The sequence below is a fragment of the Enhydra lutris genome, unplaced genomic scaffold (genome assembly GCF_002288905.1).
Source record: "Enhydra lutris kenyoni isolate GAN:26980312 unplaced genomic scaffold, ASM228890v2 scaffoldscaffold16, whole genome shotgun sequence".
NCBI lineage: Eukaryota > Metazoa > Chordata > Mammalia > Carnivora > Mustelidae > Enhydra > Enhydra lutris.
This window is the reverse complement of record NW_019154100.1, coordinates 29,662,331-29,677,202: the sequence shown is the minus strand read 5'-3', so window position 1 is coordinate 29,677,202 and position 14,872 is coordinate 29,662,331. Positions and strand designations below refer to the sequence as shown.

Sequence of the window (14,872 nt, the reverse complement as noted above, 5' to 3'; positions counted from 1 at the left end):
CTTGTTAGTAGCCATAGTAACCACAGGATCACACAAAAGCCATTTATAAATATGTCTGAAATAGATATTTTAGAAAAATGTGTTTAATTTTGGGAGGGATAGGCTAAAAAACCCAGTTTTTCCTTTCATGGGTACAATCAGGCTAGAAAGTAGACTAGATTCCTTTCCCTCGTTAACGCGTGGTGTGTAATCGCTCACCTACGCTGGAAGTTCAGTGACGTCCCCTTGCATAAACAAGTGCAGTTTGATCCATACCAGAATTCGTTTCCAAGACAACCTGACCTCCTTTCTGAGCTGCCAACCTGTGTTTGGAGCTGCCTCTGTACATTTCCACATCCGTATTCTGCAGGTAATAAAATAACATGACAGGTCAGAAACCAAATTCATTTTCCCCATCTCATTCCTCTTCCTCTGTCAGCACCATAGTTTAATCTAGAGACTAGAGGGAAACTCTGACCCTCATTTTCCCATGCATCCCTAGATGCTTGGGGATGGCTGCCACCAAGTCCTATTGCTTCCGGTCCTGTGTTCACATCTCCTCCCTAGGATCCCTGATCATTCAGACCCACCCCCATCTCCCTTCCGCTGTCATCTGCTTATTGGTCCCTGGCTCTCCTTCTCATAGATCCTTCAGCCTGTGGGGTCACCAGGATTTTCAGAGCACAACTCTGTCACTGCCTTGTTTAAAAACGGTTGTGTTTATAGGATCAGAGTCTGGGCTGATTTGTATGCCATTCAGAACTCTTCCTGGCTGGCACTGGGTTCCCTTTCCCTTTCTCTTCTTTAAAATTGATAGGCTTCACTTTTTTTTTTTAAGCGCAGTTTTATGTTTACAGAAAAATGAACAGAAAGTACAGAGAGTTCCCATATAACTCTGGGAAAGCTGGGGCCTCCCTCAGCTTTCTCTGTTATTAACATGTTACATTAGTGTGGTACATTTGTTATAATCCATGAGCCAACATTGAGACATTTATTATTAACTAAAGTCCATCATTTACATTGCGTTTCGCTTTTGGTGTTGTGTATTTTAATGGGTTTTGTCAGATGTATGTAATGACACCTATCCACCATTATATCATCATACACAGTATTTCCTTTGCTCTAAAAATCCTCTGTGCTCCTCCTCTTCATTTATCTCTTCCCGACCCCTGGCAACCACTCATCTTTGCACTGTCTCTAGAGTTTTTTGCCTTTTCCAGAATGTCACGTAGTTGGAATCCTGGTGTGTAGCCTTTTCCGACTGGATTCTTTCACTTAGTAGTTATTTTTTCAGAGTTCGTCCAGGCCTTTTCTGGGTTGGTCGTGCATTTCTTTTCAGTGCTGAAAAATATCCCATGGTCTGGATGAACCATGGTCTAGTTTTCTTTTCATCTATTAAAGGACATCTTGATTGCTTCCAAGATTTGGCAATTATGAACAAAGTTGTTACAAATATTTGTGTGCAGGTTTTTGGGTTTTTTAACTTTCTTTTTTTTTTTTTGGTTTGTTGTTTTGTCTTGTTTTGTTTTTTTAGCCCTTCTTCCCCCCTGTATGCAAGTCTTTGTATGGACATAGTTTTTAACTCATCTGGAATATTTTTTAAAAAGTAAAGTTACTTTTTAATGTAATTTAATGTAATTTTGAATTAGGTAACATGTTCATATGGTTCAAAGATTAAGTGATATTAAAAAGGTTAACCGTGAGCAGTCTTACTACCCCTTATTACCAGTCACTCTGATTTCCATCCCATATAACCCTTCTTATTAATTTCTTACACATCCTTTCAGTGTCTTATGCAAATGCAAGCAAATATGAATATTTAGCCTTATTTTCTTACTTTTTTCATGAAGGTAGCACATAATATATATTATTCTGAAACTGATTTTTAAAAAAAATTTTATTAACATATAACGTATTATTCTAGGGGTACGGGTCTGTGATTCATTAGTCATACACAATTCACAGTGCTCACCATAGCACATACCCTCCCCAATGTCCATCGCCCAGCCACCCCATCCCTCCCACCCGAAATCCCAGCAACCCTCAGTTTGTTTCCTGAGATTAAAAGTCTCTTAATGGTTCATCTCCCTCTCTGGTTTTGTCTTGTGAAACTTGATTTTTTAAGTATAAAATTCCAAACTCACAAAAAAGGTCTATAGCTTTTTTGTTTAATAATATTTTCTAAAGATTTTTCTACATCTATACACAGAGATTGTTCTTTTTTTTTTTTTTTTTTTTTAACAGATGCATAGTCGTCCATTATGGAGCTATCCCATAACTTTTTAGTCAGTCCTCTGTTGGTAGACACTGGGACTGTTTGCTAGTCCAGAAAGTCAGCCACGAAGAACCTTGAACATGAGTCATCCCGCCTACGTGCATGTATAGTCGCTAGATACACTTCCAATAAGTGTATTGTTCTTGTACTAATTGCCCTCCGTAAGAGTTGTACAGTTTCTGGCTTACTTTTCTATCCTCATTCTTAGTTTTTCTGTTCCAGCTTGTACCGTAGGCTCCAGCCACACTGGAGCTCATCATTCCTTGAACAAATAACACACTTTTGTATTTCTCTGTGCTTTTACTCATTCTGTCCTTTGCTAAGAAGGTCCTTCTTCTCCCCTCTTGTCATCTGCTTGGTAGACTCAGGCATCTTTCAAAGCCCGAATACGAATATTCCCACCTCCCTCTGGCCTGCCCTCCTCTTCCTCCTCCTCCTTTTTTTTTTTTTTTTTTAAAGATCTTTTCATTTATTTTAGAGAGGGAGAACTTGAGTGTGAGTGGGGGGAGAGATAGAGGGGGAAAATCTTCAAGCAGACTCCCTGCTGAGTGTGGACCTTGATTTGGGGCTCCATCTGATGACCCATGAGATTATGACCTGAGCCAAAACCAAGAGTCAGATGCTTAACTGACTGAGCCACCCAGGTGCCCCAGCCTGCCCTCCTTCTATGAACATGTAGTACTTTATGCATGTTCTGCCATTATAAATCGGAAATGTATAGTTGCCTGAAACCAGTGGAAAGAGTCTGGCCCCAGATGCAGGGTTCCTGGCTTCCTGTCTTGCCTTCTGCATTTCCTGTATCTTGGGTCTTTGAGCCTCTTTGAGACTCAGTTTATGCAATTGCCAGATAGGGATCATAAAACCCACTGTATCTGCCTTATAGAGTTTTTTGTGAAGCATATGGGAACCAACATTTAAAAGTACTTTGTAAACTCTAAGGAGAACATTGTGAAGAGTTCTTTTTCTTTTTCTTTTTCTTTTCTTTTCTTTTTTTCTTTCTTTCTTTCTTTTTTTTTTTTTTAAAGAATTGACTAGGGTTGAGAGATTCTGTGACCCCAGGTCTGAGATCCCAAACTCCTGTCTGTAGCATATGGTTCTAAATTTGCTTTTCACATTTACTCTTACTCCTTTAGTTCCCTTACAGTTACACCTGTAACTTTCCCAATTACAGAATGATGGGTTCTTTTCCATAGCTAGGCTTATGAGCCCTAACAACTATCATGTAACTTTCACAAAAGCTCTCATTAGCATATGGAAATTATTTTTCTAAACTATGAAGAGTGAGAATTTTTCATAAAACCCCATCTATTTCTTAGCCATTTCACGACATTTCAAGCTTACATAGTCTGCAGTTTCCTTAGAAACCTCATACTTGAGTTCTGAGGTTCCAGGAATTCATTTTCTGGGAATAACTCTGTACTAAAAGTCATCCTGATTACTCATCCGCTGACCTGCCTCCCCTTCCAGCTGGCCCATCCTTCTAGGCAGTCTTCCCTTCCAAGTCATCCACTCACCCACCCCTTCATCTTCCTTCTGTCTGTCCATCCATCCTCCATTCTACAGCAAGTTCTCTTTGCTTGAAAGTTGAAGGATGAGAAATCGGGTCCCTTAACAGAGTTCCCCAGTTTCTAAAATTACACTCCCCAGTTTCATTTTGCTGCACAGTTGGAAGATGGCTGCATTTTATTTTATGTTCTTTAGTTTTTCTCTTGTAGATTCTGAGTTTTTTTGTTTTTGTTTGTTTGGTTATTTGTTTTTAACAAAATCACTCTTGGATGAGGAGTAGGATAGATAAAATGTATATCCATTTGTGAAAGGCCCTTTGTCCTCTCTGAGGATGCCGTACCCCTGTGCATCACAGAACTCGCCTCGACTCTTCCTCAAACCCTGCTCCTTCCTATAGACAGGAGTGTTGAGGAAGCCAGTGGATAATTTCCTGGATTATGAAGTTCTGTGAGTGCTGGTGTGTGTACGTGTGTGTGTACATGTGCATGCCTATGGATGGGTATGTGTATCTATTCTTATATGGATGACTCTTCTAGTGAAGAAACAAGGGATCCAACATTAGAAGACTGAGAAAACAATGAATTTCAGTTAAAGTTGATATGATTTATACTTGGTGCCCCAGAGAATAATTCTATCCCAATTGGTGGAGACATAATTCTTCTATTCTTTTAATTTAAATTCAAGTAAGTTAACATACAGTGTAGCATTGGTTTCAGGAATAGAATGTAGTGAGTCATCACTTCCATAGATACTCAGTGCTCATCCCAACACATGCCCTCCTTAGTGCCCATCCCCCATCTCGCCCATCCCCCATCCCCCATCCTCCTCCCCTCCAGCAACTCTCAGCTGAGACAGAATTCTTGATAGCCAAGTCAGATATGACACATAATGCTTTTAAAAAGTTTCTTGTTATTATATAATAAACCTCATCTCCATTTTACCCCTTCCTTTAAAGTTTAAAGTCTTCATTGTTTCCTTTTTTTTTGGAAAATGAATTTTACTTTATTTATATTTTCCTCCATCTGTAGTTCTGTATGAGTTCAGTATCTCCAGGTACAACTTTCAGAGTTTGGGGCAGGCTGTTGCTAGCTCACTTCCTTTTTCTTCCCGGATAAGAGTACTTGTAGGAAGAATAGAAAACTACCCATTAATGAGAGTCAGTAACATTGTTAGTGACTTGGTCTGGATGGCAGCTTTATTTGTGGTTTGTGGGATGGACATGTGTTTTGCAGGGGAGAGCGTCTGAATTTTAAATTCTGAAGATTCTCCTATACAGTCGGAGAGCACAGGTTGTTCTGGAATCAGAGAGAGCTGAGCAAAGCTCTGTGCCATGGGCAGAGACTGCGTGCCTGTCTTCCTGTCTGCTCTCTTTGGCCCCAGGAGTCTCCAGCTCTCACCTCAGGCAAGCATGGCTCAGCAGGGGCCTTCCTTCCTTTCGCTGTGTCCCCTTTTCCTGTTTCCGACCCCAGGCCTTTGCCCATTCTCAAAGATCTTGTGGCTTCTGGGAAATAAAAAGCAGCTCTTCTAAAATGTGGCTGACTTTTTTTTTTTTTTTTTTTTTTTGTCTCTTTTTGGAGTCATAATGAACCTTAAGGGCACATTTTCAAAAACCAGTCAAGTAGCAGGCAAGACACTGGGGTAAAAAAGACAAAAACAAACCTCCCAAAACCTCAGTGATAATTAGAAATGCTGCCTTAGAGTTGCAAATTTTCTAAAACTAAAAATATTCCTCCAAAGCATCCCATTTTCCCTGCCTTCCCCCCCTCCCCCCACAAGCACCACCCTAGGAAGTCTGGCTGACTCATCAGCTCATTTCAGAGCAGTTTTCACTGGTGGTGCCAGGGTTGTGCTCACCATCTGAGTACAGTAGGAAGCACAATGGCTGCATTTCATTAATTGAAACGTCTATTGTGTGTCTCTGTTCCCCTTTCCCTGGGTGATCTCCAGAAAGTGTGCACGCTGGAATGTGCAGAGGGTAGGCAACAGCATGAAGCTGATTTTGCTTTTTGTTTTCAACACAATCACGCAAAATAAGAAAGGGCTTGCTCTGCAGAAGAATCGGCTTTTGTCTCTGTCTTGAGGGCTTTGTCAAGGCTCATCTTTGCTACCTTCCAACCTGGCACCGGTCCCCTGGAGCCGCCTGAGAGAGTGACAGGCTCTGTGCAGGCGGCACCTTTAAAACCTCACTGACATTTAGAAACGTGCCTCACCACGCGGCCCACGCTGGACATTCTTAGGTTGTTATGTGGCCTTGGCACCCAGAAGTTGTGCTAGCTGACAGATTTGTTTAATTAAAGAGGGTTGGGAGTGGCCGAAGGGCAGCATGACGGTTTGCTCATCTCTCTCTGCAGACCACTTTTTTTTTTCTTTTAAAGATTTTATTTATTTATTTGACAGAATGACACAGCAAGAGAGGGAACACAAGCAGGGGGAGTGGCAGGCAGAGGGAGAAGCAGGCTTCCCGCTGAGCAAGGAACCCGATGTGGGGCTCGATCCCAGGACCCTGGGATCATGACCTGAGCTGAAGGCAGATGCCTAATGACTGAGCCCCCCAGGCACCCCTCTCTGCAGGCCTCTTAAACAGCTTCATCACCAAAGCTGAGGCCAGAACCATTCCTTGAAAGACTGATCTCTTGAGTGGTGAACGTATTCTTTTTTCTTTTTGTTTTCTGCTAGAAATCTGGATAGAATTCTGACTTGAAACAAAATTGTTTTTGTCACACTGAAAGAAGATTTCAGGTGCTGTTTGGATTTTTTTTTTTCCTGGTGAGACCTTCTCTGTTGCCTCAAATCGCACGTACTGTCCGCCTCGTTAATGATGTGGCGACGGTGAAGGTTGGTGAATTTTATTTAAAAAAGAAGTGACTGCCTGCAGAGTTCACGTTCTAGATGGCTGACTTTACAAACTTTGGCTAATTACATCTTCTGTAAATGTTCCCTATTTATGAGGTTTGCTCCCAGACTGGGATTTTAGATAACCAATCTATACAAGACAAGCGTGACCATCGTGACCATCGGCTTTGACCTGGGTGTGATTAGTCACATCTCAAACACAAAGGAGTGGGTGTGAATTACAGCCACAGAAGGGTCCTTGTTAAGCCCAGGCTGCTGCAGTCCACAACAGAGATGCCCTAAGGGGTGTGCGTTATGCTCACTGAGGCTTTGGTGCATCTCCCATCTCCCCATCTCCCTGCCCCCCTGTTCTGTAGCATATGAGGGGGATCTGGTGCCTTGGCTTTCAGCCCAGTGTTTTGGAGGGGCTGATTTGGCCCATCTGGCTCCTTGGGCATCTCCTTTCTTCCTCCTCATTCTGGGTTTGGCCAAAAAGTGTCAAGTTGGCTGCAAATATTTTGAACTCCTACAAAGACCATATGGTCTTTTGGATTCGATTTTCAACATTTTTATCAGTCAATACTTACTGAGCTCTTGCAGTCCTGTTACCCAATGCTGTTGCAGTAGCTTCCCTGAGCGTCACAGAGGAGGGTGCCCCTGGACCATGAACACACCTTTGACATCCCCATCTCTCTCGCTCTCCTCTCTGGCTCTTACCTCTTTCTGGAATACCTTGATGTCTAGCCCATTTTTCAAGATCAACTCAGATGTCACCCACTTGATAAAGCCTCCACCCACTTGGGGTAATTTTCCCTCTTTCTTTTGAACCTGTACTGTGTCCCTCTGATCTTTGTTACCTATTCCTTCATTCACCCCTTCATTCATTCTTTCAAAAAAATATCTACTGATGCCTCGCATGTACCAGATTTCGGATATATCAGTGAACTAAACCACAGAGCTATCTTCCTGCCCTTATGGAGCTTACCTTGTAGTTGGGGGAGATAACATAATACACAATATATGCAGTACACAAGTCAGTTACACAGTATTTTGGAAAGGGGAAAGTGGAATGGAATGTGAAAAAGGAAAAGCAGGATCAGGTTGATCAGATGTCCAAGGTGGAAGGAGGGGGAAGATGCAGTGTATGTTAGGTAGACAGGCCTTGGTGACAGCTACTGAGGTTGGCCTGGTGGCCATGGTAATTTGCATGTGTACCTTCTCCTTTCCCAACTGAAAGGACGGGAATTGGGCATCCTCACTGCCTTATCTGCCAGCAGCACTTAGCACATAGTGCCGTGTGTGTGTGTGTGTGTGGTTGGTGCTCTGTAAATGGTAAAATGGAAATGAACATGTAAAAACGAATTTGAAGACAAATAAGGAAACCCAGTCTATTTTTTTTTAAAGATTTTATTTATTTGTTTATTTGAAAAAGTGAGACAGAGACAGAGAGAGAGTGAGGGGTGGGGGAAGGACCAGAAGGGAAGAAGGTGGAAGGAGGAAACAACCTTAAGCAGATTTCCTGCTGAGCCTGGAGCGCAATGTGGGGCTCAGTCTTAGGACCCTGAGATCACAACCTACACCGAAACTGAGTCAGGTGCTTAACCAGCAGAGCCCCTCAGGTGCCCCAAATAAACCCATTCTTATTTTCACTTTCTTCCTGCCCTTAAAAAAAACGTTATGATAAATCTATACTTAAGAATCTTAAGGGGCGCCTGGGTGGCTCAGTCGGTTAAGCCTCCGCCTTTGGCTCAGGCATGATCTCAGGGTCCTGGGATGGAGTCCCATGTCAGGCTCCCTGCTCAGTGGGGAGCCTGCTTCTTCCTCTCCCTTTGCCCCTCCCCCTATGTGTGCATGTGCGCTCTCTCAAATACATAAATAAAATCTTTAAAAAAAAATCTTAAATTCCTTCCATATTTATTCATTCTTTTCAAGACAGAATTTGTCACTGGAGCTCAGTGAGCACAGGGCTTTTGGAAAACATTGGTCAAATGCCTGAACTGCTTTTTACATGAAAAAACACAATTATAAGATATAAATTTCAATTGCAAATTAGAAGAGCACAGAGGACCATAGTTTTTTTCCTGCTTTGGCTAGGTTTTTGCTCTAACAGAATTGTTTTTCAAAGTAAACAACTTTTGGGAACTGAATAGGGGAAAACATTTCAAGAGTGTATTTTATTATCAATTTGCCATGAAAAACTCAAGCGTCTCTTGACAGCCTCTGGATTTAATTAGCTGTAAGTTTACCAATATTTATCAAGTGAATGAATATTATCCCAGTGCAGAGCAACACCTCACGTGAATTATGAGGACATGTGTGTCGCCTGATCAATGAGTGTGCATGCCACACGCGTTTCAGGTCTTACCTGAGGTTTAGAGATTATGGAAAATCAACGCAGAATCACTTTCCAGGCTGCACTCAGTCAGTGTAACTGGGTCTCGAATCAGAAAAAGATCCAGGGCCATGTTGAACCGAGGCTTTCCCTCATTCCCAATTTAAAATGTAAGTGCTTGCTGCCGCTGATAAAAGTCTCCCGAGAGCCAAAGAGCGCCGTGTAATTTAGAGCCCCGAATTCCGTGCTGCGTCCACCTAGAGTTGACCTAGACTGATAGAATGCCAGAGTCAGGAGGCCCCTTGGGGTAACCTAGCTTAGTGGCTTTCCAATTTCCCCAAAGGAGCTCTCCCATGGGCCCAGTGTGCAGAGGCAGGGGAAGAACCAGCAGGCTAGGCTCTGAGTGAGCTGGTCTCATGCCCCATCTTCCATTTGCCTCAACACACTTAGACTACTTTTATTGTTTTCATGCTTCAATGTAAGAATTTGTGTGAAAGCAGGCTTCTGAGGCTAAAGATTGTTTGATCTAGAGTAGCCCACTCGTTTTCCAGGTAGAGACATGGCAGCCTGGAGAAGGTAAGATAGACCACACCAAGGGGTGTGTCTTGCAGTCCTGACAACAGTAGAAACATGCCTTTCTGTGAATCAGATGAGACAGACAGGGAAGCATAGCGTATAAAAGAACATTTAATGCATTAGTTAAATGTAAAATACTATCATCATGTTCCCTTTTCTACCCCTAGAGCAGCTGTGGAGGTTGTCAAACTGGGTTCCAGGGAGCCCTTGGTATCATTGCTGGGGGCATAAGAACCCCTGTTCTTCAGGCAACACATTTTCCCTTTAATCCACTTTCTATGTCAGCCCTCCAGGTCAAGTGTCTCCTATAGGAGGGCGCTATAACTTTAAAGAAGTTTGAAAACCGCTGATCCAGAAGGATTTTTGCCTCTGAGAATAAATAGTTATATGTGTTTCAAACGCTGGTGCCCTCTGTGCCTGAAATGACCTGGCAGAATATTTGGGGCGGAGGTTGGCTGAATGCCAGGTTCAAGAAGAGGAGAGCCCTGTGGATCAGCTGGGCTTGAAACAGAGACGGACATCTGATCAGTGAAACTGCAGCTCGCTAGAGACACCTCTGAGCTACATTGAGACTTGGGGTGTTTTGAAGTCTGGTGTTCCTGAGGCCTTTCATTTTTTTTGGGGGGGGGGGTGTCTGTTTGTAACTCATGTGGTGGTTCAGTGTAAGTTCCAGGGTGGAAACTAAGCGGATCCTGGCAGGTGATGGTCCTTTCTTTCCTGTCTTCATTTTTCAGTGCACTTACATTTCAATCGACCAAGTCTCCAGGACCCATGCCATCGTGATAAGCAGACCTGCTTGGCTTTGGGGGGCAGAAATGGGAGCCAACGAGCATGGTGTGTGCATAGCCAATGAAGCCATCAATGCCAGAGAACCAGCCGCTGAGACGGAAGCCTTATTGGGGATGGATCTGGTCAGGTACTACAAGATGATTCTTTGAAACACCTGCTCGAACAGGCAGGGAAGGGGGATAGGGTTTCTTTCCTCTAAACCTCATATTTTGTAACACAAGGCCCCCAAAGAAGACATGTGCCTTTTTTTGTTTGTTTGTTTAAAGATTTTATTTATTTATTTGACAGAGAGAGAGAGCACACACAAGTAGGCAGAGAGGCAGGCGGGGGGCTGGTGGGGAAGCAGGCTCCCTGCTAAGCAGGAAGCCCGACACAGGGCTCGATCTCAAGACCCTGGGATCATGAACTGACCCGAAGGCAGATGCTTGACTGACTGAGCCATCCAGGCGCCCCGACGTGTGCCTTTTGATATGAAGTTCAAGGTATTAGAGAAAAAGAGTAGATTACAATGGAATATTAGTAAGTAATAAAAACCAACCATGTGCTACATGCTTGAATTTTGAAAACATTATACTAAGTGAAAGAAGCCAGACAGAAAAGTTTGCATATGGTACGATTGCATTTACATGAGATGTCCAGAATAGGCAAATTCATAGTAGTAGAAGGTAGATGAGTGGTTGCCTGGGGTTGGGATGGGAAAATGGGGAGTGATTCCTAACGGGTATGAGGCTTCTTTGTGGGCTGTTGAAAATGTCCTGAATTTAGATTGCGGTGATAATTGCACAACTTTGCGAATACCCTAAAAATCACTGAACTGATTTTTTTTAAGTGGGTGAAGTTTATGGTTAATGGTTTGAAATACATCTAAAATACAGGAAAGAAGGAAGGAATCATATAAAATACCTAAGATATAAAGGAAAAAAGGAGAGAGCCATGGCCCTCCCGGCCCTCTTCATCTCCATCATCTGTTTTCCTTTTGCTGCTCTGCCAGCTGCTGTGTAACAGGGGGAAGCAGACACGTGGGTTCTGTGGGATGGGGACCTTTGCTCGCTTCCCATTGTGTCACGAGCACCCAGAGTTGTGGGCCTGTCCTGCAGTGGCTGATCAATGACTGAATGACCAAAGGCGAGAGACAGAGGAATGACATTCTGAAATGACTTTTTTTCTGAGACAGTGAAATGCAATAGAATCATGACTGAGTTGAAAGAATATTGGGCTGGGAGCCAGGGGCCTTGATTTTCAGTGTGAATGTACCAAGTGATAACACGTCTCTGGGCCACATTTGTTTGAGGGAGGCCTTCGATGGGTTGACCTCTCAAGAACCTTCCCAAACCAACATTCTGTATAAAGGACTAGAGGTTTTGACCCTTAGTAGGTTGTGTAGGGAGAACGTGCACATTTACGCCGGGACCTCTGTGGTCTGTAGCTCCCACCAACCGATGGCCAGGTCTGTTAACCTTCCAGGGAAGGGCCCAGGAGGCTTGACACACCTGTGTGAGTCATGGGCCTCAAGTAGGGATTCTTCCAAGGACTTGCCATAAAACAAGAATTTGAATTTGGGAGGAGCTAACTCCAAGACCCAGAAAAAACCTGGACCAAGCACGTGCTTTTGGAGGATCTGGATTGTACCGAAGGTAGATGTCGGAGTGAGACTTGAGCCTTGGCCCGGTAAATTGCATCCCTTTGCCTGCCCTGGTCATGCCCCTAAGGAGGTGGAGCAGCCAGTGTGGAAGTAGGCATGGGGGCCAGAGAGATGCTGTTCTCGTTCTGAATCACACAAACCTGCCCCATCTATGAGGCCAGACCACGTGAAAGGCTTAGGAACAGGCGTCTTGACATCGAGTGACTTGGGGCTCTAGACCTCTGTAGCCCTAGTGTGTCCACCTGTCATTGGAGCCGGATGGTGTGTAACCCTGCGGCCATTGGCAGTCCGTGGGGCAGGCTGTCCTGTCCTTGCCCCGTGGCACCGAGGCAAGGTGGGAATGGCCAGGTGGACAAAGGAGTATCGCTTCCCGTGGTCCCGGCACAGGGAGAGGAGAGTGAGAGCAGAGTCGTGTCTGTGGATGGGTGTCGAGGTCCTGCTGCAGACGCTGGGCACAGAGGGCATGGAAGTCAGCGTGGGAGGGCAAGCGCTGTACTGGGAGTCTCAGCGTGGAACACAGCGGGCAGCACAGCGGGAGAGTGAGCTAGACCTGCACAAGAGAAATCACAGGTTCTGGAGGCGGGGTGCCCCTGGCGAGGTGTCACATGGTGCTCGCACATGATTGTCTGGGCAAATCAGACCCCCATACAAGCCCTGGGGACAGGCTTCTGCTTGGAATGTATGCATGGGGCAGTGTGACCAGAGGCTCCAAGGACCTGTGGAGGGAGGAGGGGGACCCTCCTGGGGAAACAGCTTGGACAGACCTATAGAGGTGCTCATAACACACTTACTTGCTCTGGATCCCCAAAAGCAGGTGACTGCTTGCTTGCTTCCGCCTTTACTTTTCAGAGAAGGTGACTGACCAACAGAAAAGTCTACTTAATTCCATCTTCTGGTGAGGTTATTTTTGGTCACTCTCCCAAGGTGTTAGGGATCGGCTTTGCAAATCAGTGGCTTGTCACCAAGTCTTCCTACATACACTAAAATTGAGAAATGCCCAATGAATTGATCACAACGATCTGATGGTGAAAATAAGCCTGTTAGAAGAATGCGTCCATAGCATCATCTGTTCCTCTCCCTGGCAGCCCAGGGAACGTCCCTTCAGAAAGAATCAAGCCGGGTGAATTTCAATAACGTCTGGTCTGTTGGCGGTTCACCGAGAGCTGGCTGTCGCTGCCGTCCTAGCATGTGCTTCAGCCTCTGCCCCGAGGTTCTTGCACTTGCACCCCCAGAATGACAACGTGGAGGAAAAGATGGACAAAAAGACATGTACTGAGCGTGTATCGTGTGCCATCCTCTTTCCAATCAGCCTGAGAGGGATGTACTGCCCTTTTGACTTGGCAAAGGAAAAAACCAGGTTTCAGAAAGGTTAGGTTACCGAAGGTCGTGCTGCCAGTGGGTGGCCGAACCGGACCTGGAAGACATGCTCTCTCTCTGAGTCACTGCTTTTCTGCCAGAGGGGGCTGCCTCTCCAACGGACCCCCCAGCTCCTTGGTTGTGCTTGTATTTTCACATTCATTATCTCATAAACCTGTCCCACGGGCAACCCGAGGATGTAGGTACTTACTTCATAGGGGACATAAATTTGAGCTCGATACAGTATGCAGCTGGCCCAGGTTGCGCAGAAGACAATATCCGTGCCCTCTTTAGGGGGCCAATTAATTGGAAGGGCTGGGAGGAGACTACTGTCTGACTTCAGAAGAAGGATGTACTTTTTGATAAGTGAAGCCCTAAGCCAATAGGGTGGAGGCCGATAGGGTGGAGGAGAGATATGTTGAAAAGCATTGATGTCCTAACCAGGCACCATACCTAGTGAGATCTCTCAGGAAATTACAGGCACCGAGGACAGTGGCTGGTCACGGAACACTTTTGTTATTAAGCCACATACCTGGTGTAGAATAGCACAGATCAGGGCTGCCCTGGGCAGAGCTATCCTCCCCCCCCTTTTTTTTTTAAGATTTTATTTATTTATTTGACAGAGATCACAAGCAGGCAGAGAGGCAGGCGGGTGGGGGGGGGAAGCAGGCTCCCTGCTGAGCAGAGAGCCCGATGCGGGGCTTGATCCCAGGACCCCGAGACCATGACCCCAGCTGAAGGCAGAGGCTTTAACCCACTGAGCCACCCAGGCGCCCCCAGAGCTATCCTTTTGCTCAAAGGCAGGAGGGAGGATAAGCCACAGAAAGGGGGTCTTGATAAGGCTGGAGCTGAGCTCCCTAGCTCCAGGGGAGCCAGAGTTAGAAAGGAAACAGAGAGGAGGCTGAGCTGCCCTTCACAAGGGAGAAGCTGCTGGGTTCCTGACTCTTCTGTCTGTGTGGGAGGGTGGTGCCCAAAGACAGAAAACACCCCCATGATTTGAAACCAAACGTGGGAGAGATGTATTCTGAGTTCAAGTGCCGTGCATCTACGTCTCAGCCCGCGGATGGAACGTGTTTACGCACGTTGGCCGGCTTCCTCGCTCAGCTTCGGCCCGGTCTTTGGTTGCCATGGTAACAACCACATGCTAGGAAAGGACTGAGGTACACTTCTGGTTTTCTTCCTCCAGGCTTGGTTTAGAAAGAGGGACGACAGCTAAAGAAGCCTTAGATGTCATCGTCGCCTTGTTGGAAGAACACGGACAAGGTGGGAATTATTATGAAGACGCAGACTCCTGCCACAGCTTCCAAAGCGCATATCTGATCGTGGATCGCGAGGAGGCCTGGGTGCTGGAGACCGTGGGGAAGTACTGGGCTGCCGAGCGGATCGCAGGTGAGCCCGTGTGGATGGGGCGGCCGAGGCGGGTGCTGCCGGATGTGCAGGAATCCTGCTGCTGGTGCCCACCCTCTCTGTGCTGGACCTTTTCTCTGGGCTCTGTTTCTAGAGACGAGCCTGGGGTGTGGGGACGTCAGCACTTGGGAAACACATCCTTGACATTTCTTATTTTCTATTTGCTTTCTGGGCAGGA

The 14,872-nt window shown here is 45.4% G+C and overlaps 1 protein-coding gene across 1 annotated transcript in view; it reads left to right on the top strand.

Moving 5' to 3' along the window:
* The window catches only part of LOC111147272 (secernin 1), a 38,092-nt gene that overhangs the window by 3,113 nt on the left and 20,107 nt on the right, over nucleotides 1–14,872 (top strand). The window contains exons 2-3 of the mRNA XM_022503216.1: nucleotides 10,235–10,416; nucleotides 14,474–14,676. Coding sequence (XP_022358924.1) covers nucleotides 10,235–10,416; nucleotides 14,474–14,676 — 385 coding nt within the window. The remainder of the gene's footprint in view (nucleotides 1–10,234; nucleotides 10,417–14,473; nucleotides 14,677–14,872) is intronic.